Below are 22,343 nucleotides of genomic sequence, written 5' to 3'. Positions count from 1 at the left end.
AGCAAGCCCTGGAAGAGGGTCCCTCTTGCCGAATCTTCCCTTGGATTTCTCCAATGTTTCCTCTCAAGAGGACGTGGAGTTTTTCCTTGTTGACAAGAGGTTTGCTGGGCTGACCAGATAAGTTTCTTTTGTGTTCTTTTTTTTTAATATTTAAGTGTCACAGTAACCTGTATGATTGTAAGGTCAGCTCACCAGCAAGCCCTGGAAGAGGTCCCTCTTGCCGACATCTTCCCTTGGATTTCTCCAATGTTTCCTCTCAAGAGGACTTGTGGAGTTTTTCCTTGTTGACAAGAGGTTTGCTGGGCTGACCAGATAAGTTTCTTTTGTGTTCTTTTTTTTTTTAATGTTTAAGTGTCACAGTAACCTGTATGATTGTAAGGTCAGCTCACCAGCAAGCCCTGGAAGAGGGTCCCTCTTGCTGACATCTTCCCTTGGATTTCTCCAATGTTTCCTCTCAAGAGGACTTGTGGAGTTTTTCCTTGTTGACAAGAGGTTTGCTGGGCTGACCAGATAAGTTTATTTTGTTTTCTTTTAAAAGAAAATGTTTAATTGTGACAGACTGACGACCTGTGCAGGGTGTCCCCTGCCTTCGCCCGAGTCAGCTGGGATAGGCTCCAGCACCCCCCGCGACCCTAATGAGGATAAAGCGGTGTATAGAGAATGGATGGAGGGATGGATGTTTAATTTCACAGTAAACTGTATGATTATAAGGTCAGGTCACCAGCAAGCCCTGGAAGAAGGTCCTCTTGCCGACATCTTCCTTTGGATTTTCCAATGTTTCCTCTCAAGAGGACCTTTGGAGTTTTCCTTGTTGACAAGAGGTTTGGCTGGGCTGACCAGATAAGCTTTATTTTGTGTTCTTTTAAAAAGAAAATGTTTAATTGTCACAGTAAACTGTATGATTCTAAGGTCAGCTCACCAGCAAGCCCTGGAAGAGGGTCCCCTCTTGCCAACATCTTCCCTTGGATTTCTCCAATGTTTCCTCTCAAGAGGACTTGTGGAGTTTTTCCTTCTTCAATTCAATTCAATTCAATTTTCTTTATATAGCGTCAATTACAGTCAAATCGTCTCAAGACGCTTTACAAACCCATATGCCTGGCCCCAGAGCAAGCCCAAAGGCGACAGTGGCAAGGAAAAACACCCTTTTAACAGGGAAGAAACCTCGAGCAGAACCCGGCTCTATATAGGGGGACCCATCTGCCTGCTGGCCGGGCGGGTTGAGAAGGACAGAGGAGGGCAAGGGGGAGGGATGGGAGAAGAGGGAGGGGTGGGAAAGCAAGGAAAACACAACACACATTTCGATACATGCATGACAGGATATGTGACACAGACAAAGTATAAGCTAACATTGAAAACTGACTCATAGTTTACTCTTTTGATGTACGGCTCTGACATTAAACATACTCCAAATATAACTAGCCAGTAAAATTCAAACAGTATGTAAGTTAGCATAACAAGTATAGTGAAGGCGATCCAGAGTTGACTGGTGGAAAAAGGGAGCTGGAAGCAGAGGGCTGGAGGAAGGTCAGCAACAGCATCCCACAGTGGACATGATGGAGACTGGACCAGCTGGTGGAACATCGACCGCAGATCTGAAGCATCCAGCTCTGGGACCAGGGACACTCGGAGAAATAGCACAGGGGGAAACAGAGTGAATGTACTGCAATAACGGTATACATATTAAATGTAAAAGTAGATAGAGAAGGGCTCAGTGCGTCAAGAAAAGTCCCCCAGCAGCCTCGGCCTATAGCAGCATGACTAGAGGCAGAATGAAGGGACGTCCAAGAGGGAGTCAGCTGTGCAATGAAGACACAAGCCGAACCCCTGTGGGTCACCCATACCAGGGAGAGCAGGTGCTGGTCAGCCATACAGAAGGGCATTTTCTAAATACATAGATGCTGCTAAAATGAATGTCGGGCTCAAAAGAGGATTGAAGAATTAGAATATGTAACACTATTCAACTGGATTGTGAAACCTGCTTTGAAAAGAAAATCCAAATTGTTAGACATATTTAAACAAACAAAAAAGTAATGCAATAGTTACTTTCCCTGGTAACTTATTGTGGAGTAATTCAATTACTTTTTGGAAGAGGTAACTAACAATTATAACTAATTACTTTTTAAAAGTAACGTGCCCAAGACGGTATACTACATACAGCAGAATATTCCCCTTCAAAAAAATGACAGCATTTTTATTCAAGTCACTCAAATTTGTTATCATACATGTCATCATTTTGGTAAAATATGCACACCTTTGTAGTATAGCTTTCACTTTGAAACAAATATATTTTAATTATATTTCAGTTGTATCTTACTATTTTCACAAAATAATTTCTCATTTCTTGAAACTCAGCCACATTGTCTCAATATTGGAACAGTTTTGTAATGAAAAGGAACACATAAATGTACCAGATCCGACCTGATAAGATTGCCGTTACGACTTTTTGGGAAAAAGTGGAATGAAGCTCACACTAACAAATGGTGTCAGATTAAACAAATAAAGGAATATAGAAAAATAAATATAGGAATACAAAAGTAAGATGTAAATAATATAAATGTAGAAAAGAAAATCTACAAAGTACAGTGAATGCTAAAATGCAGAAATAGTCCAAATAAAAGTTCATAAAGTTAAGATGTTATTTAAACATCTCATTTTCACTAACAAAATCTTTTAAAAATATTTATTAGTTTTTTCATACTTGAGTATTTTTCTGTTCTCTATTGACCAGCCATTTGACATAATAATGTATATAACTTATTCACATTCTACCTGCATTAAGGATGACACAAAATATGATACATGATATATTTCTAATTATTGTAAAACATTTATTTACCCCTTTGAAATAATTACTAAATTCTGTCATTCAGACAGGATTTATTTCTGTAGGATAGGTGTGGTAATTTTAATTTTACATGTCCTGGGGCCTCATTTATAAAACATTGCGTAGGATCCATACTAAAGTTTGCGTACGCCGAAAATACGAAAAGGGCGTATGCCCCTCGCCCCTGATTTATAAAACTTTGCGTAAGCACAGCTGCATGCAATTTCTTGATAAATCACACACCAGCTGGAAGATTGCACAGGTGGATCCACCTCACCTTCCGCCCACAACACACCCACATTTTACCATGAATGGTCAATGCAAAGTAACTCATGAATGTATCTGTATATAAATAAGCTGCTGATCCACGGCATTTCACGCAGCGCCGGCCGGCAGTCTTTTCACTGCTGTGCGTCAGGATGAATGAATCATGTGTGGCCCAGGCCACCCTGCCACTAAATTTACTAAGATCATGTCCGATGTACAAATAATTTGCACACTGATTGAATGTGCATTTTTTCGGTTCACATAGAGAAATTCATCTTCACTCGGGAGTTGTGGTGTGAAGCATGTGTGCCTGCGTGCCTGTACAGGGCTGATTAACGGTTGGACGCTCATCCCATTCGGCCGCATATGGATAAATAAACAAAATTCTTTACTTTTTTTTTGCCTTTTTACTGTGATAGTTGCAGTGAAGAGTGACAGGAAATGGGGAGAAGAGTAGGGGGAAGACTTGCATAAAAGTGCCGCGGGCAGGAACCGAACCCGAGCCACTGCGTCGGAGACCACCCCTACAAATGGATGAGCCATACAGGCGCCGGGTGATCAGTAAATCGCACCGGCCCCAGATACCGGCCCTTCGGTCAAACGACTGAATGGAATAACGTTCAATCCGCTCCTGTTAATATATGAACATAGTTCTGCAAATACAGTCGTCGGCCGAATGACGCACTATATGAACATCTACAACAATGAGGGTTTATGATTATCCGGCTCTACAAGTCTAATATGTGATAACAATAAAGGTTTGAGATCAATCTGGTTTCAATTCGCCACTTCACCCTCCGGCACTGCCGTTCCCTCTGTCTCCAAAATGTGCTTAAGCAAGCATCAAAGTTGGCGCACCGGTGCGCACATTCCCACGCCAAGTTTTTTTTAGAAATCGCAACGAACACAGCGTACGCCACTTTCTACGCAAAGTTTGTGATTTACGCCCTGTTTTGTGCGTAAAGAAGCATCAAGAATCAAGGTTGGTGCGCACATTCTCACGCCAAGTTTGTTTTTATAAATCACAACCTTTGCGTAGAAAGTGGCGTACGCCACTTTCTAGCCCTGTTTTGTGCGTACGCAAGCTTTATAAATGAGGCCCCTGGACTGTAATTTATTCCAGTCTAGAGCAAATGAGAGTCATTTTTTCAATCCCCCTACAAAAATAATTAGAGCTGAAATGATTACTTGTTTTTCAGTGAATTGCTTCGCTTCGTGTCAATTTTTGTTCAGAGCCATATCTTTGCATTTTAAAGTGAGTATCTATTTCTTTCCCCCCACATTTCTAGCCTGTTTTCGTTTACATTTTGTTGAAATCATGCATCGACAATACACAGTAGCTATTTGCGGTTTAGTTTTTGTAATACCCATGTAGGTACAGAAAACTCTCATTTGATTGATGGGCCACTAGATAAACTGAAAAACGTGACGATTCTCAGACATGCTCTAAAGCAGTTTTCTACTCATAATTTCTAAGCAGATTCATGGATGTTTATTTTCTCTCTGTTTTGGCGTTTCATGCTGTCCATGTCTAGTATAAACCAAACCCTGTAATTGCAGTGCACTGACCCAGCTGACTCCAGATTCCGATTCAATGAACCATCCACATAGCCTAGCCGCGCTAGACCCATGCTCTGAAGACGCAAGGGTCTAGGCAAGCTCGACAGGGAGGGAGGCGGGCTAAAAAGTTGTCTATCAAATCACTGCAGCAATTGGGTAGGTATACAACCAATCAGCGCAACGAGTAGGCTCCTAGAGCGCCGGAAATCAGAGGATGCGGTAGTTCGGTGAAGCCTTATTTATACAGTCAATGGGTGAAGCTCAAGTATGTTACAGACATGTTAACAGAAAGATTATTCAGAGTCGGTGCTAATGGAGCTCAACGACTGTTGTCGTTTTTGTTGTCGACCCTGGCAGAGAATTAAATTCGTTGCCGTGGGTTGTCTAGCACGGCTAGTCTAGTTGTTTCCGGTTGTTTCTGTCAGAATCGTCGCGCCTCTGTCGTCACTTAGTTTTGACTCTACACTTCATGGTGATTCGTCCGGCCAGTTTTAGGAGCATCCAACCTCGAGCCTTATGGAGGGTAACTAGACCCACCCTGGCAGAGAATTAAATTCGTTGCCGTGGGTTGTCTAGCGCGGCTAGGCTAGCATCCGCGGGTTGTGCTGAAACATGTCAGATCCAGAGACGCCTCACCCTGCAACCCACAGGACCTGAAGTATCTCTTACCAATACTTCGTACACTACAGGGCACTCAAGGAGGTCCTGTGGACATGCTTTCAAGAGTGAGATCTGATTTGGTGGCATGAGGGGAACCTACACAATATTAGACAGGTGAATTTAACATGACCTGTTTACACTATAAAGATATACAAACATTTCAAAAATTAAGTAAAATGCTTTGTTTTCTGGTTGCTTAATGAGAGCCAGTGACTGCCTCCTTCCTCTCCTAGCCCTTAAAGATGTAGATTATAAATGCATACCACATCTCTGTCCCTTCCTCATAGTTCATGAGAAGAATTACATTGTGTATCTTACAAAAACATCGTCCATTTTCAGTGATTTACGTTCTCCTTAACTGCTGAGCCAGTAATGTACTTAAGATAACCATCCTCTACTTCCACATCGTCGTCTCTGAATGTAGCAGTAGCACCCACAGGATTCGGCAGGTAGACGTTTTCCCATCTTCCCCTAGAGTCTGTCTGTGAATCCTGAGAGGCGCCACCAGCTGCAGCAGCAGCAGCCGCCACCGCCAGGCCCTGGTTGATGTAACTAGCCTCCTGGCTGGCCTCCAGGATCGGAAGTTCTGCCAGAAGCCCTTTCAGTGCTTCAGCCAGCTCGCCAAAGCCAGGCCTCCGGGGAGGCTCCCTATTCCAGCAGCTCTTCATAATTTCATAACTGTGTTTTGAGTGAGATGGAAGAAGAATAGAAGCAAAATGACACATGTATAAATAAATATTGTAGATATATAGCACTGGCTGCTAGAGTGACTTCTTGATACTGGTTAATGTGTCTATGAGTTGGTCACTGTTTAACTGAAGCAATATTCAACATTTTTTTTAGCTTGAAAAGTAGAACATTTCCAGTGTTTACAAGAAAACAGAAAATATCACCAAAAAAATCTAAGCAAAAAGCATAATTTGGTGTAAAAGAAATATGTTTTTGGCTTTTCTAACCCTCGTTTTGTCCTTACCCAAAAATGTTGTTGCCTTGTCTGATAAAAGTCCAAAAATTCAGAAAAAATTTCCCCAAATTTATAAAAAATTGCAAAATCTTCAGGAAGAAAATTCCTGAAAAGTTTCACTCAGAAGTTCTATTTTTTTAAATAAAAAATCCCCAAATTTGACAGCGAAATTCACTGGATTTTGGTTGATTTTTTTCTCTGAATGTTCTTAAACATTTTTAATTTGTTTTTTCCGACAAAAAATTTTTCGAAAATTTCCTAAAAAAAAATTTGAAAATGTGGATGTTTTCACTGTGAAAATATATATATTTTTCCCCACATTTTAAAACGGGTCAATTTGACCCACAGGACGACAGGAGGGTTAACACCTTCACACTTTCTTTTTCTTTTAGAGTCCCGAGACCTGCAGTTTTGCATTTGGTGAACATTAATACAACTATGTAAAGAAACATGGAAAAGACATAGTTTTAATGTACCCGATATATTGATATTAGAATTAGAGGTATTGGTAAATTGTTAAAAAAAAAAAAAAAACGACAGGGACAAAAATGTTATCTTGTAGTCCGTAAGTTTTAGATGTTGAGAGTGAGGACACTTCCGAGAACTTGAAGACTATTTGTTTTGTTCACACTTACTGACTCACACTTAAATATCTGTATGGGGTCTTTAGGGCTCCAGTTAAAATGAGGCCTAGGTTAGGGTAATGGCTTGGGTTAGGTGTTTAGCTGGTTTGGATCATCCTGTTAGGCACGCCTGGTGAGAGGATTAATCATTTTAATGATAGTGCTAATTGCAGTGCAAATGTTCCACCAAAACTATTGTGCTCAACGCTGTTTTGCAACGGCACCACCATTGCATCACCTAAGTTGCTTGTAATTGGTTTGAAGAAATATGAATAAGCCATTTAATGGTTTTTAATATGATGACAACATGACTATGTGTTGTTCTGTAATTTCAATTATCTGACCCTTTAAAATGTCACAGCATCAGAATATGTCACCTCTACTGATCAATTTAAGGAGACGGTTTAGTGCATATTATTAGGTCTTACTGTAATTAGACATTTAACTGCTTAATGTTTCTGTCATCTGTTGGTTAGTTGGTGAACCTGTCTGAATTTATGGTCAGGTCTGTCGATTTATTATTAATTGATCGACAATATGCAAAAGAAAAATGTATAAAATCTAAATATTATAATCTAATTCACACTTTAACTTGTTTTTTGGCTCTAATCCAGGTTGTTTGTTTTGTGTCTACTCTCAGATGCACGTTGCTTTGGATAAAAGCGTCTGCTAAATGAAATTGTAGAAATTATAATTTTAGAAATGTTCTGAAAAACTCCCCCCCCCCCCCCAAAAAAGTGAAATATCCACAAATAATCCCAGGAACTCACAGTTTGTGATCGCAGTCCTCGGGTGGTTTGAGCCTGTGTCCAGACTGCAGCAGGTCCAGCAGTTCGTGGTTGTGGACTCCAGGATAGGGCGTCCTGCCTCGGGACACAATCTCCCACATGGTTACTCCGAATGACCACTGAGGCAGGGACAAGTCAATACAGTTTTTCATCAGGCTACAAATGTACACATCTGACTGAAGAGAGGCTTTAATCCTGACCATGGCAAACTTACCACATCACTTTTGGTCGTGTAGATGGACTCAGACAGGCTCTCCATGGCCATCCACTTGATTGGCACACGGATAGCTACTTTCTGACGGTAGTAATTGCTGCTGTAGATTTTCTTGGACAGGCCAAAATCAGCCACACATACCCTAAGGTCATCACCTAGCCTGTGCATCAAAAAAGGCATTTGCATCATCTGCAATGCTGTCAGATCAAATAACAAAACGTGAGTTCTGACACCGTTTCATGTACACACGTGGACAAAATTGTTGGTACCCCTCAGTTAAAGAAGGAAAAACCCACAATTCTCACTGAAATCACTTGAAACTCACAAAAGTAACAAATAAAAATTTATTGAAAATTAAATAATCAAAAACAGCCATTACTTTTGAATTGTTGATTAACATAATTATTTAAAAAAACAAACTAATGAAACAGGCCTGGACAAAAATGATGGTACCTCTATAAAAGATTGAAAACTATTTGACCAGAGTGACATGATTAACTCAGGTGTGTCATTTAATTGACATCACAGGTGTTTCCAAACTCATAATCAGTCAGTCTGCCTATTTAAAGGGAGACAAGTAGTCACCCTGCTGTTTGGTGAAAAGGTGTGTACCACACTGAACATGGACAACAGAAAGCGAAGGAGAGAATTGTCCCAGGACATCCGGAAAAAAATTATAGACAAACATCTTAAAGGTAAAGGCTATAAGACCATCTCTAAACAGCTTGAAGTTCCTGTGACAACAGTGGCTCATATTATTCAGAAGTTCAAGACCCACGGGACAGTAGCCAACCTCCCTGGACGTGGCCGCAAGAGGAAAATTGATGACAAATTGAAGAGACGGATCGTTGGAATTGTATCCAAAGAGCCCAGAGCAACCTCCAAAGAAATTAAAGGTGAACTCCAAGGCCAAGGTACATCAGTGTCAGATCGCACCATTCGTCGTTGTTTGAGCCAAAGTGGACTTCATGGGAGACGACCAAGGAGGACACCACTGCTGAAAAAAACTCATAAAAAAGCGAGACAGGAATTTGCAAAAATGCATGTTGACAAGCCACAAAGCTTCTGGGAGAATGTCCTTTGGACAGATGAGACCAAACTGGAGCTTTTTGGTAAGGCACATCAACTCTATGTTCATAGACTCGAAAACCAAGCATACGAAGAAAAGAACACTGTCCCTACGGTGAAACATGGAGGAGGCTCAGTAATGTTTTGGGGCTGCTTTGCTGCATCTGGCACAGGGTGTCTTGAAAGTGTGCAAGGTACGATGAAATCTGAAGACTATCAAGGCATTCTGGAGAGAAATGTGCTGCCTAGTGTCAGAAAGCTTGGTCTCAGTCGCAGGTCATGGGTCTTCCAACAGGACAACGATCCAAAACACACAGCCAAAAACACCCAAGAATGGCTGAGAGAAAAGCGTTGGACTATTCTAAAGTGGCCTTCTATGAGCCCAGATCTGAATCCCATTGAACATATGTGGAAGGAGCTGAAACATGCCATTTGGAGAAGACACCCATCAAACCTGAGACAACTGGAGCTGTTCGCTCATGAGGAGTGGGCCAAAATACCTGTTGACAGCTGCAGAACGCTCATTGACAAATACAGAAATCGTTTAATTGCAGTGATTGCCTCAAAAGGTTGTGCAACAAAATATTAAGTTATGGGTACCATCATTTTTGTCCAGCCCTATTTCATTAGTTTGTTTTTTTAAATAATTATGTTAATCAACAATTCAAAAGTGATGGCTGATTTTGATTATTTAATTTTCAATAAATTTTTATTTATTGTTACTTTTGTGAGTTTCAAGTGATTTCAGTGAGAATTGTGGGTTTTTCCTTCTTTAACTGAGGGGTACCAACAATTTTGTCCACGTGTGTATTTTGCCCCAACACACACACATCATCTCCTCTGATGCCTTCAGCTTCCTTCCCAGATACAAACTACGGTGGAATACCAATAGTTGAGGGACAGAGGCACAGTCATACGTGAACAAGGAGTCCTTGATTTTAAGCCATCCTCCATCTCCCTCTGATAGACTCACATGCAGTTGCGTGCAGCCAAGTCTCTGTGCAGAAACCCCTGCTGACTCAAATAGTCCATCCCTGCTGCAATGTCGATCATGAAGCGCAGGAGACTCTGGTGGGGCACAAACTTGGAAAGAAAGCGGAGTATTATAACCCTAACAAACACCAGCATAAACAAAACAATGTACAGAGGACTAATTTGTTGGCAAAATGCTGGAAGATTTATGACATTATAACACTGTTTCACTGAACTTGAACCATTTTGAGTTCCCACTGTATCTAGCTACGGTTGTGATGTTTCCACAGAGGTACAGGAATTCATATTGCTGTAAAAAAAAAAAAAAGCTAACATTTAGTAAAAATAATACAAGAGCAAAGACAAAAAGAAATGCTGATTAGGGTTAATATTTGGATTTTTATCTCTGTAAAGGAGACCAACATTTTTATCAGTGTTTTTCCTGATGAAAGAAACAGAGGAGTTAAGGATTTCTTGGCTACTGGTTTTTAACATTTGGATTTGAACCAAGGACCAATTTACCACAGCTTAAGGCTGAAGATTATGTGGAAATATTTGGTTGTGCAATACCACCAATGGTCAGGAGATGCTGGTTTAAAAAAATCCCTGCCTCAACTGCCACTCAAACAGCACTAACAGCTTTCTATAACAAAAAGTAGGTTCATTTTTTTCAGCATTGTAATCTCATCGACTACTTCCAGGTGGACATTAAGCAGATAATTGCACTATTTAATTTAAAGACTTATTAAAGGGTTTGCTGTCTGTGATTTTTCTGTGGACATGCATTTCTGCTCAGTTTGTGGTTCAGGAGTTGCACTAATGACCCTCACAGGATGCTGGGACACAAGATATTTTTTAAGTTTCATGTTTGTACTCATATATGCTCAAATAGATTCTATGGTTTTCTTTATGAATACAGTCACTTTGCCCGCTGATGAAACCATTTTACATCCTAAACGTCATTCATTACATCTGTAAATCCATCTGCACCTACTTGTGTCATTTGCACATTCTCATTTGCACATTTCTGAATCACTTTCATATTTTCTGCTGCTTTTTTCTACATTATATTTTCTATATTTTTGCTTTATTTCATTTCAACTTCACTTTATACTCTATTATTCTGTGTTGTCTTATTTTTTATCCCTTATTTGAATATCCATGCTGCTGTCAGAACTGAATTTCCCTCCTGGGATGAACAAAGTCAGTCTAAGTCCAAATCTGTAAGGTGAGTCCATGCGTGCATCTTCATAGGTAAGCATGTGACATAAGTGCTGTTTTTGTGCATGCATTTGCTGACTACATCTCACCATAGGGATATCACCATAGCGTGTGGCTATCAGGAAACGGCGCAAGTCTCCGTGCTTCATGTAGGGCAGGATGACGAGAGGAACAGGCAGAGGAGAGTCCTGCTCTCTCTGTAAAGTGACCCCTGCAAACAAACACACAACAGTCACAGAGGTATTTTGTTGCTGAATAGTGGGTTAAGGATTCAATATAACTTAAATAACGACAGTGAAGATTCAATAAAACTTAGAAGTAACAACATAAAGGTAATTATGTTTCTATATTTCTGTCAAAATGACAGCCTAATACTAAAATGTGTCACTCACTAATTTAATAATTTACTGATAGATCTACTTTCCTCAGTTTAACCTCTCAGACAATGTGTTCTGGGAATACTGCCAATATACTTGATTTTCTATTAAAGTAATTAAAGGAGCTCAGTGTAGTGTCAGTTACATTCCTTCAGCTCATGATTTCATTTAAAAAAACAACAAAAAAACTCAAAGTCAGCTCATTTTATTGCTTCTGGAGCAGTCTCAAAATACAAAGTAGACATCTTAAATTCAGCTAACCAGAAATTAATAACTCTTGATTCAAGTTAAGTTTATGAATAAAGCTATGCGCATTTTATGACATTTCTGAATGTATCTAGCTGCCAGCTTAACTTTCTGCCCACTGTAAACTCAGAAATCATGACAAAATACAGACATGATCTTTTGACTTTCTCCCACTTTAGCCACTTCTCAGTCAAAAAAAAGAGCTATTAGAAAATGAAAGGACAGACTTAAAACAATAGAACACTGATAGGTGAATAAGGTGGTACATCTTACCTAGTAGTCTGACGACATTTTCATGATCAAAGTTCTTCATGATCTCTGCCTCTCTTAGAAACTCATGCAAGTCTTCCTGACTGTGGATTCCAACTAGAAAGACAGACAAATGGTTAAAACATGAAATAGAAGAGAGGTGTTCTAATGAAAGATTAGAACTTCAATGCATACCTCTCATGGTCTTCACAGCCACTTTGATGTCCACACCACCCTCTGGAGTAAAGACACCTTCATACACTGAACCAAACTCTCCTGTGGTGCATGACAGAAGATTCAGTGTTATCACTGCTGTTACTTTAGAAATATTCTGCATCTTCACAGACTATTTCTTATACTACTGTTCCAAGGTTTAGGTTCACCCAGACACTTTCATGTCTTCCATGAAAACTCACATTTTTATTAATGTGCCAGCAGAATTGCACAAGGCTTTTCTAATCATCAATTAGCCTTTCAACACCGTTAGCTAACACAATGTAGCATTAGAACACAGGAGTGATGGTTGCTGGACATGTTCCTCTGTACCCCTATGTAAACATTCCATTAAAAATCAGCTGTTTCCATCTAGAACAGTCATTTACCACATTATCAATGTCTGGACTGGATTTCTGATTCATTTAATGTTATCTTCATTGAAAAAAAACTGCTTTTCTTTCATAAGCCTAAGCCACAGACCCACCCTGCCTTGTGCAACAGTCCATACTGTGCTGGTGGCATGATAGTGTATGGAATGTTGTCTTGAACACTTTGTCCTCTTTAATTCCAGTCAGTCGTGATCTGAATGTTGCGGCCTGTCTGAGTATTTTGGTTAATCTTGTGCATCCTTTTTATTTATCATGTGACCACAGTTTACCATCTTCTAATGGTTTTTTCAGCCAGATAATGTCCCATGCCACAAAACAAAAGTTATCTCAAAATGGTTTCATAAACATTACAGTGAATTCAGTGGCTCTCCCAGCCGTCAGATCTGAATCCAGCCGAATGCCTTTGGGGTGCGGTAGAACAGGAGATTGGAAGCAAAAATGCGCAGCTGACAAATCTGAAAAAAAATGTGATGAATCATGTCCACATGGAGTAGATTCTTAGAGAAAGATTTCCAATGTCTTGTTGAATCCACAGCAAAGAACTGAGGCAGTTCAGTGTCTACTTGGAATGGTATTCGAAATAAAGTTAAATATGTTTAATATTTTGCGGGTAGATGGCCTTAAAGACTTTCACAAGATTAGTAAGAAACACTGGGATATAAATAAATTCCAACATCCAAGTGTCCCAAGGGAGAGATGTAATTGTCACCCTGAGGAGTGTGGCTCTAAAGAAGATAACAAATGTTACTGTGGGTTGAATGGGTAACTCCTTACTGATGCACACTGGTTCAAAGGAAATGAACCACGAATCCCATTTACTTTCACTAACGGCTGTCATGGCGGCGGTGGCAGGCAGCAGTTTGGCAGGTGCTGCTGCATCCGTGTCTGTATCTCTCTTAAAACAACATGAGAGATCGCCTGACTTTTTTATAAACGGAACTTCTGCATCTTGGAATATACGTCTTAAATACAGTAAAGCAAGGGCACCTTCGTTACATCTTTGGGCTACCTTGTATGTGCTGCTTCTACTACTGACTCAACTGTGGGGAAATTGGTCTGCCATGTGCAGATGCGAGCGCTCCTCGGCCTTCCAGAAACAGGCTTCGGTGTGCTTGGATGTAGTTGAACCAGAACCACTTGTATCATGGTGCCAGTACACGTTATACGCAAATGTTTTAAATGGCGGACGAGCGTGCATTGGCAGTGCGCTATTTCAGCGGCGTGGCCTAAGGCAAACATTGGTGCCAACAAGTTGGACTCGGAAATACTCTATCCTGCTTTGTTCGTTTTTACTTCTATGCGGAGATATCCACTTAAATCCTGGACCTGCGGACCACATGAATCGAGGGGACGCTTCAAAATCAGCTGTTCCCTCTCCTTTGGTGGAAATGTCGCGGCCCCATTTTTACGAGGCCTGTGTGGGAAGACGAGGTAATGCTACAAATTCTACTCCTAATAACATCTCCGGGACAATGTTAACGCCTTTAGCTCACGCAAAATTAGCAAACACTGCAACTATCATCGCTGCAAAAAAACAACAGCATATGAAACTGTTTGAGACTGTAAATCACGCGAGCGTGCTCTGGAACCCGAAAACTAAGCCAAAGGGTATTTTCGGAGGACATTTGAATATCCGTAGCGTTGTCTCAAAGACTGAGCAGATAGAGCATTTGTTGACTGATTCAAATCTCGATTATCTCTGCTTGACAGAAACTTGGTTAACCCCGTCTATTCCTTCATCAGTTGTGAATGTGCCGGGATATACTTTGTACAGGCGTGATAGATTGAAGGGTAAAGGCGGTGGTGTGTTGATCTATGTAAAAAATCATATTCAAAGTCAGATACTGGATTTTAACGATTGTAATCTGGAATGTGTTGGTATCATTATTACTTTGTCCCCCCAAATGATTTTTTGTGTTATTGTAATATATCGACCCCCAAAAGCTACTAATGATTTCTTTGTTTCTCTTGGTAGACTGCTTAAACAGTGTGAGGGAAAGGAAGTTATTCTTTTGGGTGATTTTAACTTAAATTGGTCTGAGAGATCGTGCAGGTATAAACTTGAGGAAATAACAAAATCCTTTCAAATGACACAGATGTTAGATAAACCAACGCGAATAACAAAATCTTCACAAACTTTAATAGATCTAATATTTACAAATAAGCCTGAGAGAGTTACTAAAATTTATAATTTAATTACAGGTATGTCTGATCATAATTTAACCTTATTAGCTCGAAAATTGACAAAGGCAAGGTATAAAGAAGAAATTCAAATTAAAGGTAAAACATGTATCACTTTTATTTCAAAGAAAGATCTGAATCAAATTGAAAACGATCTAAAACAAATAAACTGGACAGACATCCTCAAGAATAAATCTTGTGAAGAGGGTTGTCATGATTTAATGTTAACTGTAAATAGTATTTTAACAAAATATACAAAAAATAGGCAAAGAAGGCAAAGTACAAAACAAAATTTGCCGTGGTTCACTAAAGCTATCTGGGAAATGATGAAAAAGCGAGATATGGCATTGAAAGCTTTCCTGAGGTCCGGATTAATAACTGATCGTCTTAATTTTACAAGTCAGAGAAATAAGGTTACAGTAGCACTTCGAAAAGCCAAGGCTGGGTTTTTCCTTGACATTATTAAAAATGCACAAGGAAATAGTAGAATAATATGGAAAACTATTAATAAATTGCTTGGAAAAGAAAAATCTGAAAGTGAGGGTATTCGTCTTAAAATAAATGGAAATATAGTTAATGATTCTTTGGCAATAGCAACAAATTTTAATGATTATTTTATAAATGGTGTCAAAACATTGGCCAAAGACTTTAAATTCGTTGATCCTATTTCTGTCATTAATGACAATTCCAATATGATCCTTTGCCCAATAAATACAGTTAAAGTTAAAAAAATAATTACAACATTGAATAGTAGTAAGGCAAAAGATATTTATGGTATAGATACAACTTTTTTAAAACATTATAGGGATATTTTTTCTGATCCATTAACAAAGATGATTAATCATTCGATCAGGGAGGGTATTTTTCCTGCAGTTTTAAAACCAGCCATTATTACCCCTATTTTTAAATCTGGAGACAAACAAGACATGAGTTGTTATCGTCCGATAAGTATTCTTCCTGCCGTATCAAAGGTGCTTGAGAAAATTGTTGCAGAGCAACTGACCAACCACCTGGACTCACAATTACTCTTAAATCCAATGCAATTTGGTTTTAGGCAAAGATATTCAACAGATTCAGCCTGTTGTTATTTTTTGGAAACAGTCAGGGCATTCATAGATCGGGGAGGGGTGGTGGCAGCAGTCTTCCTTGATCTGCGTAAAGCCTTTGATACAGTTAATCATCAGATATTGCATAATAAGTTAAATAAATATCATTTTTCTAATCATACCCAAAAGTGGCTGCAATCTTACCTAAGTGACCGACATCAATGTGTGCGGGTGAATAACGTTAAATCTGAATTTAAATCTGCCTCTATGGGAGTGCCGCAGGGGTCTATTTTAGGACCCTTGCTTTTCAGCATTTATATAAATGACCTCCCTGCAGTGTGTCCTGATGTTGAGATAATAATGTATGCCGACGATACGGTGATTTTTACTTTCGGGAAAGATGAGTTTGAGGTTGTGGAAAAGTTAAATAAGGAGATGCAGAAAGTAGCCAAATGGCTACAGACATCCTGCCTCACTCTAAACTTAGATAAAACAGTCTCAATGTTTTTTTCAAATAAAAGAAAACTATTAAAAATATGTGAAATCGAAGTAAATGGGCAAAAACTTAAAAATGTAGATGAAACAAAATACTTGGGTTTAACAATAGATTCAAATCTTTGTTTTAAAACCCATATTAAAAAAATTGGTAATAAACTGAAATTCAATTTAATGAATTATAAACATATTAGAAATTCTTTAACAACAGAGGCCTCTTATACTTATCTCAATACGATGATTGTCCCGCATCTTTTATATTGTATGTCCAGCTGGTCTCAGGCTTGTGAAACATCAGTGAAACCACTTGAGTCTTTGTATAAGAGAGCCCTAAAAATCCATGATAGAAAGCCTTTTCGATATCATCACTGTAACATCCTTAATAAATACAATTTTTTTAGTTTTGATAATTTAATTAAATTCAATCAAATTTCCTTATTATTTAAAATAATTCATAATCTGACTGCCCCCCCACTGAGAAAGTTTATTACTCTGAGTGCAGAACAAATTTCTCGGTCTACACGGTCGACAGTCAGAGGAGAGTGTATTGTTCCAAGGTGCAGAACTACTTTTGGCCAACAGTCATTTTCTTACAGAGCTGTGAGCCTTTGGAACACTCTTCCCAGTGAAATCATGGCATGCACAGACTTTAGCGTGTTCAAGCGTTTAACTAGAACATGGTTATTGTCGCAGCAAGTTTGTACACATTGAGTGACTGGGGTAAACTGTAACTGTATGTGTTACTGTGTGACTGTTACAATGTACTGTTTTTTTTTTTCTTTTTTTTTTCTTTTTTTTCTTTTAATGGTAACAGCAACCTGCCCAGGGACTACAGGTGGAAATTAGCTCTTTGTGCTATAACCTGGCACATGCATATTTTCCTTATATGGATTAATGTTTATTGTGCATTGTCCCTGATTAAATAAATGAAATAAATAAATAAAATAAATAAACACTGCAGTTTTTTATTTTTGTTGATTTAGATTTTTTCCCCCATTCTAATTTCCTCTCTTTTTAACTTTTATAGTAGCTTTAGTTTTTAGTGTGTTTTGTGTCACTGTTAAAAAAAAAAATTAACATCTTAACAGAAAAAAGAACGAGCATCATAAATTTTTATGTACATTACCAGTCAAAAGTTTAGACACACTTTCTCATTCAGTGATTTTTATTTAATCATTTTATACATAATAGAATAATACTGAAGACATCAAAACTGAATACATATCAAATTATGTTGTCAACAAAAAATGTTAATATTCAATATGAATCTACTATATAGAAAATAATACAAATATATAAAAAGCATTGAATGGGAAGATGTGTCCAAACTTCTGACTAGTAGCGTATTTTGGTGTCTTTGTCAAAACTTATCAGGAGGCAGAAAGCTGAAACTCATGACCTTAGATTCTACTCAGCATCAGCATCGTCATTCTGGATATTTCTTACATTATCTGCATCATCTGGAACAGTTAACATTCAGTAATGATTATACTCATGTTTGCAAATAACTGATGGTTATGGAAATGGTTAAGTTTCAGTAAAGATTGTAGATGCTGTTTAATTAGTTTTATGATTGAACTGGTAGACACAAACTGCAGAAAGGTTCCAAGGCATTCAGGGGTTCCATTGCTCCCAGGTTCACATCATCATTCATAATCATTTTTGATGTATGCAATCTGATTGATCATATTACTGTTCAAAAGTTTGGGGTCCCTATTTTTGAAAGATGTTCTGCCCTGCAGCAGAATATCATGTGCAGCAGTGCCTCCTGTGATTTTACTGTAGAAAGTGATGTAAAGGATCTTCGAGTACAGTTTTAGTGTTGATCAGGCCATGAAAGGATCCAGATGCTGCTGCTTCTCTTCCTGTATTTATTTCATTGTTGTGGACTTGGATAGGACTTGTCTGTAAGAACTTAAGTTGTTTGGCTTACTTTTTACTGTTGTGTGTTTGTATATTGGTTGTGTTCTGATTTCTGTTTGCCATTTGTGTTTGGTTATAGTTTTACATTGGAAATGAAGTGATCTTCAATAACAAGAAAAGGTAGGGTTTGGGTTTGAGAAATCACACATTAGCTAGCAGTCTACCAATGAAAGCAGAAAACTCATAGGGAGGACAGTATAAAAGAAAAGCATTATTTCAATAAAGATGAATCACAAATCCAGTCTAGACATTGTTAATGTGGTAAATGATTATTCTAGCTGGAAACTGCTGATTTTTAACGGAATATCTCCATAGGGGTAAAGAGGAACATTTCCAGCAACCATCACTCCTGTGTTCTGATGCTACATTGTGTTAGCTAATGATGTTGAAAGGCTCATTGATGATTAGAAAACCCTTGTGCAGTCATGTTAGCACATGAATACAAGTGTGAGTTTTCATGGAAAACATGAAATTGTCCGAGTGATCCCAAACACTTGAACATAATGTACATATGCCAAAATAGAAATATTCAGAAAGATTGATGCTTTAAAAAACATTGTAAGATACGAAATTTTGAAATGAAAAATGAACAAGCAATATTTCAGACTATTGTCAAGCTCTGTTAAAACATGTACATGTGTTGTGACAAACTCACAACAGACAGGTGTCTGTCATGTCACATGTAACTTAACAACCCATTGCTATTTTGCAAATTGTGGCTAAGGTGGATGAATCATTATTATGAAAATCCATGAACTGACCTTTGCCCAGTTCCTTGCCTAGAGTCAGCTGCTCTCTCTCTACAAGGACCTCCCTCAGACTGTCCAGCAGCCGGCCACTGAGCCCCTCCAACAACTGGGCCACACCCTCCACCACTGAAACACAAAAAACCCAAGAATTCACATCAAATCTAATAAAAGGTAAGGCACCCACACACTGATATCTGTGCTCTCACAAAACAGGCATTATTGGCAACATGGCATGTCTTATTCAAATATCTATTTGCAGAAATAAATAATATTTTTTTATTTCAAAAAGGTATCTCTGTGTGCATCAGATACTGTTTAAATCAGTTTTGGTTTTTACATGTATATAAAGATTTTATGTCTCAGCAGTAGTAAATAAGATTCACACACTGTTGTGTGTAAAAAAAAAGTGAAACATGGGATGAAATGGTTATGAAGGAACAAAATAAAGAACAAAAAAATGGCAGTCCTTCCTATGAATGTATTCGTGTTTTAGAATCATAATATAATACCTTCAGGTGATCTGACTGTATCCTTATCTGTTTCTTTTTCATTTTTATTGTGATACTTTTCAGCTTGAATAAGAACGAACAGAAGCAGTGACGTTTTCAGAAGCCTTAATTTAATTAAATATTTGCAGTTTGTCCCAACAGTGGTGCCACAAAGGATAAAACAAAAAACAGATTCTGTTTGTGAAGGTCAGACATGACGAAATGGAAAATGACCAAGTACCAAGTACCTGCTGCTGCTCATGAACATTAGACTTACCGTCAGACTGCTGGGGAGGAGACTCTACTATCTGTGTGCGTCGGTATGAAATTTCACTATGCAGTGGTAAAAGCTCTATTTCGTTGTCTGACCTGTAGGAAAGTTGGGAACCATTATCAGTCACTTATCAGCAGTTTTCCTGCCTCTTTACATTTGTTACTCCCCTCATCCTCTTGCTTTCAAGCATGTAACACACATCCTCTCAGGCTCTGTGAGATTATATTTCAAGTGCTTGTCTTCACAGAGCTTTGGTTGGATATACGTAGACCAATCAGAGACTTTTCCTGAAGCCATTTATTGGACCACTTAGGGTTCGGCTGCATTTATCCTTCCCTCATTTTATCCGGCTCTGCCTGTCTCCTCTGCTGAGAAGTTCCCCCATAGCATGATGCTGCCACTACCATGCATCACTGCAGGGACATGGTTAGCCAGATGATGAACTGTGAGAACTGCTCAACAAACACTGCTTGGTGTTCTGACATAATAGTTCCATTTTTGTCTTACCAGAAAATCTTTTTATTCATGCTGTCAGAATCTTGATAACAGCAATTGGCAAACTTCAAGAAGGCTGTCACTTGTCTTTTACGCAGAGTAGCTTCCATCTCGCTGCTCTACCATAAAGGCCTAATTGATGGAGTGCTGCTGAGATGTCATTCTCGCAGAGGACTTCTGAAAGTCTACTAAAATGACTGCTCATGTTCAAGGCCCTTGTAGCCTTGTGACTCAATTTGGCCGACTCTAGAAAGAGTCCTGGGTACAAACTTCTTTCATTTAATGATTAAGCCACTGTGTTCCTGAGAACATGCAAAGCTTTAGAAATAGTGCACATACCCTGATATTTGTCACCACAATTTTATTGAAGTTTTTTATTTTTGAGAGCTTTGCAGACTTTCTAAAAACTGAATGAATGGTTGTAGTGTTGTGAAAATGTCAGAGTTATCATTAAATTTGCTGTACAATAAGAAGCATAAAAATGAGAGGGGAAATTAACACTCTTGTGCAATTGTATGTTGCAGACTGAAAACTCAGACATCTCAAATGCAATACAAAAAACTAAATGTTGTTTGTTTCTCCGTTTTTGGTGAAGGTACTGTGATCACGAAGGCACCAAGTGTGTGCACTGGATACACTTACATCCTGACACTCAGGCAGATACAAACCCTATGCATTACACTAACTAGCTCAGAGGACTTATTGAATCAGAAAAGTTGAATCAATTAGCAATTAAATTAAGCTACCAAGAAGCATGTAGCCCTACTGTGTATACATGAAAACATTATTTCATTATTTCTGCCTCATAACATTGTCAAAGTCTTGATATTTATGCTGACAATGGCACATATAAGCAATATGTCTTTAAATAATGAAGCATGATTACTGTCTGTTCCAAAACCAGCTTAATGATAAGCTATTACAGACAGCCGGCCTAGTGTGAAGCAACACACTGTAGAGTTTTTTTTTTCTGTCCTACTCCAAGGTAAATATAGTTGTTGTTTTTTTCTAGCATGCTACTGGAGAATCCACTAAGAGCAGAGCTCCCCCTTGTGTACGCTGTCGGTAATTGCAATAATGGTAACAACAAAGTGTACTTTAAAAAAAAAGAAACACTCAATTATTGTCCCAACAATACTGTAAACACAAGAACAAACCTGAAATCATTGACCTTATTGCAAAAAAATACTTACATGAATGAAAAATATGTAAATAACATTGAATTAATAGGGACAAAAAGAGAAAGTGGAAGATCTCTTACCTGAGTTTAGTGTAGCTTTTGCGCAGGACACACATCACAGTGGGGATTACAGCCATGAGCAGCAGAATGCTAAATAAAACACCAACTGTGAGCCACATGAAGAAGCGACTCTGGTGCTGAGGAGCTGCTGTCATGTCAAGAATTGGGAGGTTTAAGTCTGGGATGACAGTAATCACCACAGGAGGGAGTTTCCCTGTAAGAAACACAACTGTGGCTCAGACATAAAGTCATTTTAACTTTAAATGCATTTTGTTTTGGTGCCTAAAAATGTTCCCAAACCCATTAAGCTGCTCTAATTAACACTAAATACGAAGACTTTGTGAAATGTGATCCCTCAAAGTGACAAATCCAAAGATAATTTGCACCAAACTCTGCTGTTCCTTTTAGCTCTAATGAATTTTTACATCTTTTAGCTCCCACTTTGGTTCTTCTGTCCACAACTATAGCAGAGACACAAAGTGAAGCATTTAGCAGCTAAAGATTTCAATATATTTATCAGAAAATGTTAGAAATTAGACTAGAATTAAGTTTAATGAATGTTTATGTTGGTCGATGTCTCCATTGGAGGATCAGATCAAAACCCAGTAACAACCTGCTGACTACTGGAAATATAAAGTCACCTCCAGGACCTTGACAGAACACAAGAGTAAAGTGACAAATAATGATGAACAATGCACACAAGGTAGTGTCTACGGATACGGGTCCGTATCCGTAGCCCACAGGCTACGGGTACGGCACTTTCCATTTGCCAGACAGATACGGACCCGTACGCGAGTCTCGCGAGTCAAGAAGC

At 38.7% G+C, this 22,343-nt stretch overlaps 1 protein-coding gene across 1 annotated transcript; it reads right to left on the bottom strand.

Annotated features, from left to right (window-relative positions):
- Positions 1–5,332: 5,332 nt before the first annotated feature.
- LOC127532657 (tyrosine-protein kinase receptor TYRO3-like) lies at positions 5,333–21,993 on the bottom strand. The gene is made up of 10 exons (XM_051944615.1): positions 21,551–21,993; positions 19,798–19,889; positions 19,045–19,158; positions 12,229–12,309; positions 12,058–12,150; positions 11,251–11,372; positions 9,942–10,051; positions 7,901–8,060; positions 7,669–7,805; positions 5,333–5,989 (listed from the first exon to the last, which is right to left on the bottom strand). The coding sequence occupies exons 1-10, from the start codon at positions 21,682–21,684 to the stop codon at positions 5,647–5,649; spliced, it is 1,386 nt and encodes a 461-aa protein (XP_051800575.1). The 5' UTR covers positions 21,685–21,993; the 3' UTR covers positions 5,333–5,646.
- Positions 21,994–22,343: the final 350 nt, after the last annotated feature.

This window comes from Acanthochromis polyacanthus, chromosome 2 (genome assembly GCF_021347895.1).
Source record: "Acanthochromis polyacanthus isolate Apoly-LR-REF ecotype Palm Island chromosome 2, KAUST_Apoly_ChrSc, whole genome shotgun sequence".
Classification (NCBI taxonomy): domain Eukaryota; kingdom Metazoa; phylum Chordata; class Actinopteri; family Pomacentridae; genus Acanthochromis; species Acanthochromis polyacanthus.
Note: the sequence above shows the minus strand (reverse complement) of the source record. Positions and strands in the feature narration are given on the sequence as shown.

Bases quoted from the DNA above. Each gene is read 5' to 3' on its own strand.
- LOC127532657 (XM_051944615.1), bottom strand. From the start codon at position 21,684: ATGACAGCAGCTCCTCAGCACCAGAGTCGCTTCTTCATGTGGCTCACA. The intron at 10,052-11,250 runs GTGAGATGTAGT...TTTCTTTCCAAG, and splicing joins GCTATGGTGATATCCCTATG to TTTGTGCCCCACCAGAGTCT. The intron at 5,990-7,668 runs GTGAGTTCCTGG...CTCAAAACACAG, and splicing joins GAGGACTGCGATCACAAACT to TTATGAAATTATGAAGAGCT.